This window comes from Capra hircus, chromosome 20, assembly GCF_001704415.2.
Source record: "Capra hircus breed San Clemente chromosome 20, ASM170441v1, whole genome shotgun sequence".
Classification (NCBI taxonomy): Eukaryota; Metazoa; Chordata; class Mammalia; order Artiodactyla; family Bovidae; genus Capra; species Capra hircus.
In genome coordinates, this window is record NC_030827.1 from 56,307,218 (window position 1) to 56,321,613 (window position 14,396).

Genomic DNA, 14,396 nt, shown 5'->3' on the forward strand with positions numbered 1-14,396 from the left:
CTCTGTGAGAATAGGTCCTTTCTTTTTATTCCAAGTCCTGGAAGGGAATCCTCTCTCTTAGAAGATGGGCGAATGTCTGCATTCAGGAGAGATGGGGATTGGCTTGGAATAGCGTTCAGAAAAACGAAACAAAAGAAAAATCACAGGTTTGGCACTGGAGTAAGCAGATCATCTGTTTCAGGGCTTACAATTAAAAATTGTTTTAAGTAATTGATTCCACAGTTCAAAAGAAATCTGTCGACTGTTAGACCAGGTGACTGTTGGGTCTCATCCTGTTCTCATAGCCTGATTCTGGTAAATGATTCTTACTGCACAAACAGTGGTCATCTTAAGATACTTTGCTGTGGACCCCTGCTGTATCCTGAAGTTCTTGAATACCCCAAGGACTGCATTTAGGAAGCCTGGGCATGGTTGAGTGTGGCCAGTAGATTTCATCAGTGTGGTCTGTTCTTCTGCTGGAGTTGCGCCTTCAGCAGTTGGAGTCTGTAGATAGAGTTCATTCATAAATGGAGCTAACACTGATTGAGTGCTTACTATGAGGACTTAACCATCCCTCTGCTTCTAACAACCCTGTGAGGTAGAAATATGGTTGTCTATATTCTGTGACTCAGAGAGGTTGGTGACCAGCCTAACCACAAACAGCACCTAACAGAACCAGTATCTAGACACAGTCTAACTTCAAATCCTAGACTCTAACCGGGAGGCAGGTAGGTAGCCCCTGATTTCCACGCACCTAGATTTGTCTTTGTAGTTGTTGTCAACAACTCGATTCCGTATCGCCGTTTGCTCTTCTAGACTGTTTATGAGGATACCTTCTGGAATGAAAGCAAAGTATATTTTTAAGTGGATATATATCACACGTCATTTCCCAGTGTCTAATGTATGTGCCCTTAAACTGAAATGAAAATAAAACCTGACTAGACTTATAGTATCATGATCACCTTTGCCTCAGCCTTCCTTTTAAAGATGTCACATTCTGCCACATATAATGCAAAGAGATGTCTCTGTCCTCTCTCCTTCCTTCAACCTGTTAACCAAAAAACCTCTGCTAACAGCACCATTGCTATATATCTACCCTAGGCAGTACAGGATTTGGCCCTGCTAATTGAATTTTATGAAATGTTTAAGTATTTATTTAAAATTTTCTCTCAACCTTCTTTTGATGCCTGAGACGTCTTTCACTACACGAGCTTCCTCCACTCTGTGCTAGAAAGTGGATGTTTGCAGTGAGATACTCCTTGTTATCCAAGTTACAGAGTCACTGCAGGCCCACACTGAGCGGCTCACTGGCCGCCAGGGTGCAGTGGGCAGCGAGGCCCTTCCTAGTCCTAGGAGTGCTCGGGGAAGGTAGTCTGACGTCTTCCTCTGGGGGCATCATTTTCTGATTCAAAACTGTGCACTGCTTCTAAAGGCTACAAGGAAACTCGTGGAGCTTGGCCCTCTTGCAGTGATTGCTAGTTTTTATTTTTAAGTTGAAATGATAGGTTTTTGGCATTTGGAATTTGGTCCTGCAATGAAAGGACATGTCATCTAGAAGGGAAGAAAAGTTTAGATGTGAAATTGACATAATGAATGTACACAACAGACTTAGAGGAATTCTATTTATAGATTCTTAAATATTTGCTTTGCAATTACTTTTTAGTGTTGACCCATCAGAAATGTCAGTGAAGACCTAGCTGGTATTTGTTGAAATCAGGAGCATGTGATTTTTGCTCTTATTTAGCATTTTTCTGGAAGATTGAAGCAATGTAGCCAGAAAAAATAAATAATGTGCTACTTCTCAGAAAGGAGGAAAAATATTCTTTTCTATAAAAAAGTGAAATTCTCTCCTCCAAAACCTACAAAAATAATCAGTTGGGGGATGGCTCAAATAATTTATTATATCTTTAAGATATAATAAATTGTAGCTCACAAAACCATGTTCATGTATGTTTAACAGTAAGGAAAAACTTGTTTATTCTATAAGTGAGGAAAGCATAATACAGCATGATATAATCTTTCATTTGAAAAGTAAGCGTATATATGTCATGTATGTATAGTATGTATGCAGAAAATACGCTAAAATAATTCAGAAGTGTTATCTCAGAGCAGAATTCAAGGGTTTTATTTTATTCTTTATTATTCTGTTAGAGTATTTTTACAATGACTATGTCAGTTTTAATGATTATATGATTATATCACCAAATCATAGGTCTTTCCCTGGTGGCTCAGTCAGTAAAGAATCTACCTGCAATGTGGGAGACCCAGGTTTAATCCCTGGGTCAGGAAGATCCCCTGGAGAAGGAAATGGTAACCCACTCCAGTATTCTTGCCTGGAGAATTCCATGGTCAGAGGAGCCTGGTGGGCTACAGTCCATGGGGTTGCACAGAGTTGACACGACTGAGTGACTAACACTTTTATCAAATCATGATTTCTATAATACAGGAGTATAAAGTATCATATCAGTACCAGCCAACCCATCTTTCTGTCTTGCATAGCACTCTATAACCAAGAGTGATACAGGTGGTTAAAGAGACACTGAACACTTCTGGCTCTAAAGTTGATTTTCTGCCTTCAGCGTTTTTAAGCATCTGTTGTGTGCCAAGCAGGCACTGCTCTAGCAACAAGGAGACTGTAGTGAGCAAACCTTCTATATAATCGCTATATTCTGTTAAAGAAATTAGGATGACCGGGATAGATTGTGCTGTTGTTTTATCATGTAATTTGTCTCCTGTTGTTCAGTTGCTAAATCAAGTCCGACTCTTTGCAATCCCATAGACTGCAGGACGCCAGGCTTCCCTGTCCTTCACTATCTCCCAGAGTTGGCTCAAATTCATGTCCATTCAGTTGGTGATGCTATCTATCTATCTCATCCTCTGTTGCCCCCTTCTCCTGCCCTCAATCTTTCCCAGCATCATAGTCTTTTCCAGTGAGTTGCTCTTTGCATCAGGTAGGCAAAGGATTGGAGTTCCAGCTTCTGCATCAATCTTTCCAATGAATATTCAGGATTGATTTTCTTTAGGATTGACTGGTTTTATCTGGTTGCGGTCCAAGGGACTCTCAGGAGTCTTCTCCAGCACCACAATTTGGAAGCATCAGTTCTTTGACACTCAGCCTTCTTAATGGTTCAACTTTCACATTCATAGACGACTACCGGAAAAACCATAGCTTTATCTCAATTTCCTTCCAAAATCAAGTACCATTGAAATTTGTATCTTCCTACTTTTAATTCCATAAAGCTCCTTTTCCCAGAGGTTTCGGGGTTGAAGAAAGGGAAGGGACCACATTCTACTGGGACTCAAGAACATTTGTTTACAGAATGTGTTAAAATGTTAATGGAGAGAAATTATTCCTGTGAATTACATATGAAAATGTCACCTCTGGTATTTTCAGCTACTAAAAAAAGATCATTATTCTTTTTATCAGCTTTAATGTCAACATACTCTGGCAATAGGACCTTTCAGGAATTTTGCTTATTTCATTGAGAATTTATGTATTTTTAAAATTCTTCATTGATACCACCTGACATTACTATAAATATGTACCTGTAAAGGATCCTGAGCCATTCTTAGGGGATCCAGTTTTTCCTGGGGAGAGACAATGAACACAGACTAAATTTCATAGCTCTCTTTTTTTTTTTCTTTGTAGTCTTCCAGGTTGCACTATAAATTGCTGAGTCAGAATGAAAAGCTATTTCAAGAAAATAGTAACAACTAACTTATTTTTATTGCCTGCATTTGACCTACCAGAATGGTGGCTGTTGAAATGTGAGGAGGATAACAAGAGTCTTTGAGTGATAATCTCTTTATTCTTTTGACTCCACAAATATTACTTGGTAATGGTGTTCATAGCCGTCTACCAGGACTGGGGTTTCCTGACCATGTAGGTTTTACTGGATGTACCTGTGTTTTTAACAGTGTGAACCCATCTACCCCTACGTTCTCTCCTCATCAGTCTGACCTTATAAAGATTTAGAGGGCTCTCAGCCATAAAAAAAGAATGAAATAATGCCATTTGCATCAACATGGATGGACCTGGAGATTGTCATACTGAGTGCAATAAGTCAGACAGAGGAAGACAAATAGCGTATGACATCACTTATTTGTGGAATCTAAAGAAAGGCTGCAAATGAACTTATCCACAAAACAGAAAGTCTTACAGCTGTAGAAAATAAATTTATGGTCACTGGGGGGTAGGGGAGAGGGATGAAGAGAAAGATTGGGATTGACATATACATTGCTGCTGCTAAGTCACTTCAGTCGTGTCTGACTCTGTGCGACCCCATGGACTGCAGCCTACCAGGCTCCTCCGTCCATGGAATTTTCCAGGCAAGAGTACTGGAGTGGGGTGCCACGGCCTTCTCCGACATATACACTGCTGTTAAGTCACTTCAGTCGTGTCCGACTCTGTGCGACCCCATAGATGGCAGCCCACCAGGCTCCCCCGTCCCTGGGATTCTCCAGGCAAGAACACTGGAGTGGGTTGCCATTTCCTTCTCCAATGCATGGAAGTGAAAGGTGAAAGTGAAGTTGCTCAGTCATGTCTGACTCTGAGTGACCCCATGGACTGCAGCCCACTAGGCTCCTCTGTCCATGGAATTTTCCAGGCAGGAGTACTGGAGTGGGGTGCCACTGCCTTCTCCGACATACACACTACTAGGTATAAAATAGATAAGTGTGCCCTACTCAGCACTCTGTGATGGTCTGTATGGGAAAAGAATCCAGGAAAGAATAGATACATGTATATGTGTAACTGATTCGCTGTGCTGTGCAGCTGAAACTTAAGACAACATTGTAAATCAACTATGCCCCAGTAGAAATTTTAAAATAAAAGACTGACTTTATACCTCGATTTCGCCACATTTGAAAACTTCAGTCTCTTTCAGTGTTGGAAAATTCGGGAGTAGAAGCTAATTTTATATTATACAATGCTATAATCTCTCCTAGTATAAAATTACGTAATAAATTTTCAAAGTATTGATCCTTGACTCGTGATTTACTGTGCCCAGACACCTTCCCTCCCACCCCATCTTATTCAATCCATTTCTTCACGATTCACCTGAGGACCCTTGGCTTCCTTAGATGGTACCCCCACCTCACAGCTGAGACCCAAGTGGATTTACTTTTTGTACCTGAAATTCACTCCTCTCCCCTGTTTGCTTCCACTGTGAAAAGCCTGGCTTCCTTCTGACCCCAAACCTGGTTGGGATTGTATTATGTATTTGTCATCACTCCCCTCCCACCCCACACTTTCACAATCACCTGTTTTTTATGTGCTTATTAAAGACTTTATTGAAAACATTTTGTATGACTTTGTGCCAGTTTTATAGCTAAATTGCTGTTTCATGCTTCTGAACTGTACTGAGAATTTCCCAGGGTTTTTTTTTTTTTTTTTTTTTTTTAAGTCTTGAGCCATGTTGTTGAGAAAAGATAATTATAAAGAGGCTTTTTTTTTTTTTCTCTATGTTTCTGTTTATTTTTATTTTTTTTGTTTTATTTATTTATTTTTTTTTAAATTTTTTTATTTTTTTTTAAATTTTAAAATCTTTAATTCTTACATGCGTTCCCAAACATGAACCCCCCTCCCACCTCCCTCCCCACAACATCTCTCTGGGTCATCCCCATGCACCTGCCCCAAGCAAGCTGCACCCTACGTCAGACATGGACTGGCGATTCAATTCTTACATGACAGTATACAAGTTAAAAACAAAACAAAACAAAATTACATTAAGAATGTAATTCCCAATTACAAGAATGACCTTTACTATATATTTAAGTGTTTCAGAAAACATGCACGTAAGTAACAATTTGGGGGAAACTCTATTGAAAAGATCGTTAAGCAAATACAGTTGAAGAGTGAAGATTTATACATTTTTTAACTTGTATATTTTATTAATCCTAGTGTTTGAAGAATGTCTATATGTATAAATCCTATATTGATAACAAACATGGTTATCAAAGGGGAAATGTGGCAGGGAGTGAAAATCAGAAGCTTGGGATAAACACACATACTATATATATAAAATGGATAACCAATAAGAGCCTATTATATAGCACTGGGTACTCCACTCAATATTTTGTGATGACCTATGTGAGAAAATAATCTAAAAAAGAAATAATATATGTATATGCATAACTGAATCACTTTGCTGTACACCTGAAATTAACACAAAATTGTATTAATAAATCAACTATACTACAATAAAAAAAAAAAGAGGCTTAACAGCATTGTAAAGCAACTGTATTTCAATAAAAATTTTAGAAAAGTCTTAAAGTGGCTACTTTAAGACTGAAAACAGGACGGTAGTAAACAGTAAATGGAGACTCTGGCTGGCAGGGGTGAGAGGCCACGCCTGTGCTGGTTGGTGTTAATTGGTTCCAGCCATTACATTACCCCATGGCACATGATTGATGCTTGTCACCACACTCCTAATTCACTTAGAGTTAAACTTGAGAGTGAAGAAGTCACAAATTTCATACAGAAAGCACACTTTATTCATTTGCTTTCATGTCTCATATGTAATCTTTGTATTTTCAGAGCTTAACCAAGAATTTTTTTCATAGAGCATCTTTTGATATTTTTTATTTTACAGTTTGCAGTTTTCTGCTACTGTGAACTTATTTTTTGAAGACCTTCCTTTTTTTCCCTGCAAGTGTAGAGGAGATTTTTAAAACTTGAAGTATAGTTGATTTATAGTGTGTTAGTTTCTATTATACAGCCAAGTGATTCAGTTATATATGTGTGCTTGTATACAGATTCTTTTTCATATTTTCCATTATGGCTTATTCTAGAATACTGAAGATAGTTCCCTGTACTATACAATAGGATCTTGTTTATCCATTCTGTATATAATATTTTGTATCCACTAATCCAAAACTCCCAATCCAGCCCTCTCCTGACTCCCCTCCCCCTTGACAAGTCTGTTCTCTATGGAAGGTCTTATTTGTTTAGTGTTATATGAAGTCCAGGCTAGTGAGTTACAGTGAAATCTTTTATCTCTATGGTCATCCTAAGACGAGCTTAGAAAATTTTTATAAATTAGTGTTGAAGAGGTCCTGTGCTACATGAAGAAAACTTTAATCAAAAAAAAAAAATTATTAACTTTAGCATGGCATAGATGCTTTATAGTTATTTTGCAAACATCTAAATTGGTCCTTACCACTGTTTTGAAAAGCTTCCCTGCTGGCAGTGATGGTAAAGAATCTGCCTGCAATGCAGGAGACGCGAGTTTGATCCCTGGATCGGGAGGATCCCCTGGAGAAGGAAATGGCAACCGGCTCCAGTATTCTTGTCTGGAGAATTCCATGGATAGAGGAGCCTGGTAGGCTATAGTCCGTGGGGTCGCAAAGCATCAGACGTGACTAACGTTACTGCTACTACTACTGTTTTAAAGTCTTGAGCATAATAGATATTCTGTATTTCTTAGCCATATTTCTTTGCTTTTAGAATAAGTAAATTTGAATAATTACTTTCCCATAGGTTTTTAAAAATTGATGAGCACTTGACTGATAGTTCTTATTCTTGGCATCAATTTTTGTCTGTACCCATAAAATGATGGTCTTTTCTCTTACTCTGTTAAACAATTCATGGTCTTTTTATTTTTATGTTTTTTGTAGTCCCTTTTATTAAGTTATAATGTACATATAATAAAATGCCCTCATATAAAGCATATAAAGTAAAATTTGAATTTATGCACTCGTGTACCCACAACCACGATCAAACTGAAGGACAATTCTACACCCTAAAGATTTCTTGTCCCCCTTCCTAGACAATCCCAGACTCCCTAGCCCTAGGAAACCTAGAAAAATGTGTCTTTTCTAGAGTTTCCTGAAAATGAAATCGTATAAAATCTCTTCTCCTCTCTCTCTGGCTTCTTTCACACATCCAAACTGCACCTAACAGAATTGTTTCTTTTTACAATGAATAGTATTCCATTGAATAGACAGCAATTTATTTATCCATTTACCCATTAACAGACTCAGTTGTTATAGTAAAAACATGTCAACAATATTAAAAGATGTGAATATAATGTCCATTAGCCTGCCAGTGGTAACATTGCAACTATTTTCAATTTTGTAGATTTTGTTCCCAGCCTGATTTTCTTAAAAAAAAAAAAAATTAGTTGCACAAATATAATTTAGTACTTTTTGCATAAAGCTATCATAAATATCATGTGTCTAGGTAATGTTGATAATTTCCTTTAAAAACTATATACTGTTCTATAACAAGTTTACTTACTATATTTGACTTGTCTGATTGTAGAAGAGCTAGAACTTTTTCTTCTCTGAAAGTGTGTTAAGATAGTGAATATTTTAAAAAGCTTTCTTTCCTGTCGAGATTTTCTTTGAAACAAATCTTCAGCATTGGAACTTCCTAGTGGTACAGTGGGTAAGATTCTGCACTCCCAATGCAGGGGGGCATGGGTTTGATCCCTGCACAGGGAACTAGGATCCTGCATGCCACATATGGTAGCTAAAAATGAAAAAATTCCAGCACTGAAATTAAGGGTGATTACATAGGCGACTGACTTTCTAAGGACGTAAAAAGAAAAAAAAGCATACAACCGAATGGAGAGTAGTAAGTTCCTAGACTTTGTGTTCGTCAGGCCTGACTTTGAATCTTGGTTTTGTAACCCTGAGAAACTTGTGTAACTTCTCTGAACATTTTAAGATTATGTACCTAGGTGGTCCAGCCCAACGCTGACCCATAATCTTGTTTTTTCCAAAAAGATTATACTGACTTATACTACCAGTGAGTGACCACTGCATAAATACCCCACTTTCACCCATTTTATCATTCGGAAACATTTTTGTTAATTTAATAGAAGTTATCTCATTTTCTTCAATATGCACGTGTTGGATTTCTAGGAAGGAAAACATTTCTCTGGATTTGCATTTCCTCTTACAAAAGGTGCCTATTTTACTGCGTCACGTGTCTCTTAATATAGCTGTTGGTTCCTTGCCTTATGCAGTTTTTTCTTTTAATTTTGTTTTCCTGTTTATTGTTTTTGTCCTTTGTTTCTGGCTTTTTTTTTTTCTTTCCTCGTAAAGAAATTACTTTTCATATTTTAAAATCTCCAGTCGTTTCCTCTTGCAGCTTCTGTGGCTTCCCAGTGCTGTGTGGCTTCCTTCTTCCCATTCCAGTGGTCATTGTAGTGATCATGGGTCTGAGTTCTCTTTGTAGGTTATTTTCATCCATATTGCCAGCAGTTCCGTCCTCTGTTCTGCACGTGTGTGTGCGTGCGTGCGTGCATCCGTGTGCGTATGTGTAGAGCAGGAGTGGGAGAGGGTAGCTGGCTCTTTTCTTGACAAGAATATGTCTCCTAAATCCTAAGAGATAATGAGCAAATCTTTGATCTGATTCAGAAGATGCCTGGTTTCAGTTCAGAAACTTTCTGGGGAACAAAGCCCCTGTTGGTGCTTGTTCTTTTTTCTTTTTTTTTCAAATCAGCATTGTGTTAACGTCTACTTAGTATCCAGAGGCCAAAGTAAGACCTTAAAAATCCTTTGGAGAAATGGAGAATAGCAGTGTGATGACCGTCAGGGAAGACAAATCTAGATCCGTTCAGTTTTTCCATCAGCATCTTTTACAAAAGGAGCAGAAGTTTCTTCTATTGTTAGAACCCCTGATGGAGAATTTCATTCTACTTATCAGGGTCCCTGCTTCTTTTAACCGATAAGACAAGTCCCCAAATTTATACTGGAGAAGTCTCATGAAGTATCCCCCACCCTGACATTTTCTTTTTAAAAAATTAATTAATTTTAATTGGAGGATAATTACTTTATAATATTGTGATGGTTTTGCCATACATCGACATGAATCAGCCACGGGTGCAGTTGTGTCCCCCCAACCTGAACCCCCTCCCACCTCCCTCCCCACCCCATGCCCCCTATTTTTTATGTGTAAGAAAATAAATGTTCCATTACATTTTGATACACATAGAAAGAATTTTTTTGTTGCTATCATTACTATGACTCTCTGGAGTAATTCTTTTCTGGCATAAACAGGAGTCTTGTGTGTAAAGCAGATACTTATTTTTTTTTATCTTATTGATTGGGTTATCTCTTAAGTATCATACAATTCTTTCCTAATGTCTTGCTTTTCTTTTATGTGTACCCATTTAAAGTGTTTGTCATATAAAAGGGGTTGACCGAAAAATGTGTTCGATTTTTTCCTGCAGCATCTAATGGAAAATCCCCAATGAAATTTTTGGCCAACCCCCAATATTTCTTGCTTTCTTGCCTTGTACTTAGTAACTTTATTGAGTATTGACCATTTTCATTTTTTTTAGTATGAAAAAAGATGAAAACCTAACCTTGTTTCCTTCCAGATGGCAATGGAGGTCATGCAGTTTAGCAAGGAAGAAGTTCGGGAAGTGTTGAGGTTGCTTGCTGGTATATTACATCTTGGGAATATAGAATTTATCACTGCTGGTGGGGCGCAAGTTTCCTTCAAAACGGGTAAGGTTGCTTCTCCCCGCTTCACTTCCTTGGCTTTTGCCTCATAAGAAATGTAGATCTCAAATATTTTCTGTCTGGCCTTTGACAAAAAAATATTTTGAGCCCTAGAAGAAGAGCTACAGAAGTTTGATGTGAAAGGTCAGCTAATAAAGGGTCAAAGCATCAAACAAGTGATTACTGCATGGAATGGTGGCTGTGTTCTCATTTTCTGCTAAGAAAGAAGGAAAGTGGGCCAAGAAGAGGAAATAGGGGCAACAAGAATTTGATGTAGGAAGAATGTCTTGAGTCAGGCGTGTAGTGCCATTGTAGTTAATTCCTGGCTACCGAGGGCTGCCGTAGTGGAATGGTTAAGACCGTTAGTTTTCAAGCCAGGATGACTGGTTTGTAGCCCGGCTCTGCCACAAGCTGTTTCCTTGGGTTACTTATCCCTTCAACACTCATGACTTCTCACTGTAAAGTGCACAGCGGAGATGTCTTAAGACTAAGCGAGTTAACATACATGTTACAATGTCAGTTGTCATTTTTCTGGAGTGATTTATTCTTTAAACTTTTCTGATGGATGCAGTGGATGAGGGCATAGAGGCTGGAAACTGGATGAGGGTAAGTTCAAAGTGGCCCTCGAGTTGCCCAGGGCTAGAGGCCTGTAGTTCTCCTTCCCATGGATCATACCTGTGGGTGTTTACTGCTTTAGAAATGAAAACAAAGGCAGTTAAAACTGGAGTGGGTAGCCATTCCCTTCTCCAGGGGGTCTTCCTGACTCAGGGATCAAACCCAGGTCTCCTGCATTGCAGGCGATTCTTTACTATCTGAGTCACCAGGGAAGCCCTTTGGAAATAAAAGCAGAGATAGTTAAAAAATAATAATAGATTTACTTTAAAATAACCGTAACCAACCCCTTGCATATAGTAAAATAAGTAGTAGTTTATTTGAAAGGCCATGTTCCAAAACAAAAAAGAGCAAGTCAATAACGACTGACATTGTCTAATGGTTTTGTAACTGTTTGAAATATCTGGTGTAATGAAGGACAGCTGGCTTCCATTTCTGCCTTCAGCTTGTTGAGCTACTCATGTCATGTGGCCTCTGGAATATTCTTCTGTATACTTGTGAGGGAATGAGAGTGAAAAAGCAAATAACAGAGTTTATCACTAAAAAAAAAAAAAAAGCTAGTCTTACTATTGAAATAGTTACGGGCCTTGCAAACCTCTGATAGCGTCTTGGGGAACCTGCCAGGGGGGTTCTCTGGACCGCACTTGTTCCAAGTACCAGGTTGTTTGCCGTAAACCTAAGACTCATTTAGGGAGTGAAAAGCCTGCCAGTAGAACATACGTCCTCTAGGTCCTGCCCGAGGGACTTAGGAATATTCTCTGCTTTACTGTGTCGCTTGGTGGCATTGGCTTTGCACCCATTTGGGGTCCCATGGGCTGTCCCTTCTTGGGGTTGTGCATCCATTTTCGCCTTGTCCTTCCTCCCCAGCCTTGGGCAGGTCTGCAGAGTTACTTGGGCTGGACCCGGCACAGCTCACAGACGCCTTGACCCAGAGGTCCATGTTCCTCCGGGGGGAGGAGATCCTTACACCTCTCAACATTCAGCAGGTATGTGTGTGGCCCTCAGAGCAACTTCTAAAGATGCCTCTGGGTCTGCAGATCCATGGTTTTGATTTGAATAAGTAACTGCAGCGATCCATTTGAATGCTTTTGGCTCAGGATCAAAGTAAGACATCCATGTTGAGGGGATAGGCGAAGTGGTTCAGTGGTCATCTTAGAGACAGCGTAGCAGAATGTTTAAGAGGAATAGGACTGGGGGAGATTTTCTGAGTCTGAGTCCTGAGTCTTCAGCTTATTATATTCTCGTCTTGGGAATTTATTCACGGTGCCTCAGTTTCCTCTTCTGTAAGACAAGGATGAAAATAAAGTGTTAGTTGCTCAGTCATGTCCGACTCCTTGTGAACCTATGGACTGTAGTCCACCAGGCTCCTCTGTGCGTGGAATTCTCCAGGCAAGAATACTGGAGTGGGTAGCCATTCCCTTGTCTAGAGGCTCTCCCTACCCAGAGATCAAACCTGGGTGTCCCAAATTGCAGGCAGATTCTTTACCTTTTGAGCCACCAGAGAAGCCCCAAGACAAGGATGTGAAGGTAGTGGTCATTCAGTCATGTCCAACTCTGTGACCCCAAGGACGGGAGCCCGCCAGGCTCCTCTGTCCATGGAATTCTCCAGGTAAGTATGCTGGGGTGGGTTGCCATGTATAAGGATGATAGTAAAAAATACATAAATGCTAAAAACTTAGTGGCATTGCCGACTCAGTGGACATGAGTTTGAGCAAGCTCTGGGAGTTGGTGATGGACAGGGAAGCCTGGCGTGCTGCGGTCCATGTAGTCCCAAAAATTCAGACACAACTGAACTACCGAACTGAAAACTTAGTGACTGGTGCAGAGTAAGAGTTAGTAAACAGCTGTAATAATAATTATTAATTGGTGTTGGTTTTATTATAATTAATAAATTATTATTCTTATTAATGAAAGCAAAGCAACAGTATGTTGTATGATTTATTTTTGTCTCTGCAACTTGCCTTGAGCCAGTTACATGCACTAGATGCTAACCATACCATGAAGAAAACTTGTATGTACACAAAGTAAAATATGAGAAGATGATAATGAGTGAAGTCAGGTCTTAATTAATGTCATATTGTTGTTGTTATTTAGTCACTAAGTCGTTTCCCACTCTCTTGCAACCCCATGAACTGTAGCTCACCAGGCTCTTCTGTCCATAGGATTCTCCAGGCAAGAACATTGGAGTGGGTTGCCATTTCCTTCTCCAGGGGATTTTCCCAACCCAGGGGTTGAACCCTAGTCTCCTGCATTGGCAGACAGATTCTTTACCACTGAGCCACCTGGAAAGTGCACTTAGTGGCATAAACCTGATCAAATTTAGAGTTGTATATATTGGTTCCAATTCTTTCTTATAATTCAATATGTAAAGCTGAGTTTGAAAGTCTGATGCTTCAAGGTGAATCTTGCTGCAAATAAGCAAGCTTCAGGTTTCCCTTTCTTTAGACAGCTGTGTTTTCCTGGATGGTATTGATTCACTTGACACAGGCTGCGTGGATGTAGACTGAGTGGCTCCTGTGTGCAGCACGGATAGACATGCCCATCCGGTTCCCTGCAGTCATCAGGGAAACCGCGTCTCTGTCTCCTCTCCCCTCAGGCGGCAGACAGCAGGGACTCCTTGGCCATGGCACTTTACGCACGCTGCTTCGAGTGGGTGATCAAGAAGATCAACAGCAGGATCAAAGGCAAAGATGACTTCAAGTCTATTGGCATCTTGGACATCTTTGGATTTGAAAATTTTGAGGTGTGCTTCCAATGAGTGGGATCCTCCTAAGCAGATCTCATGAAACAAACTCTATGTTTTCTGTACAGACTTTTGTTGGCCTTTTCTTTACCTTTTTATGTAAGAGCGAGAGTGCTAAAGACTCTTGTTGGATTGTTTCCCCCCTTAGGTGAATCACTTTGAGCAGTTCAATATAAACTATGCAAACGAGAAACTTCAGGAATATTTCAACAAGCATATCTTTTCTTTAGAACAACTGGAATATAGTAGGTAAGCACTCACTGAATTGAATTTCAAAATGTTTAAGAAAATGAGTCCCTACACTGGATAGTTTTGAAGTGATATTTTACTACAGCCTGGACCTTTTTAATCTTTGTACAGAGAAGGCCTAGTGTGGGAAGATATTGACTGGATAGACAATGGAGAATGCCTGGACTTGATTGAGAAGGTAACACACTGTTGAAGAATTGTTATAGTCCCTAGGGTGTCCAGCTGGGCTGATTCATATTTACGGGAACAAAAGAGCTTGTACGAACACGCACATGAAAGATGTGAATGTTTAGAACACAATGGACCATTTGGAAGCATACATGTAACTGTGCAAGGTTGAATTTAAGGACTTGGCTGC

The 14,396-nt window shown here is 39.5% G+C and overlaps 1 protein-coding gene across 1 annotated transcript in view; it reads left to right on the top strand.

Moving 5' to 3' along the window:
• Positions 1-14,396, top strand: part of MYO10 (myosin X) — a 261,210-nt gene that overhangs the window by 150,073 nt on the left and 96,741 nt on the right. Inside the window, 5 exon segments of the mRNA XM_018065535.1 lie at positions 10,311-10,440; positions 11,914-12,032; positions 13,643-13,789; positions 13,938-14,038; positions 14,150-14,216. Of these exon segments, the coding sequence (XP_017921024.1) occupies positions 10,311-10,440; positions 11,914-12,032; positions 13,643-13,789; positions 13,938-14,038; positions 14,150-14,216 (564 nt within the window).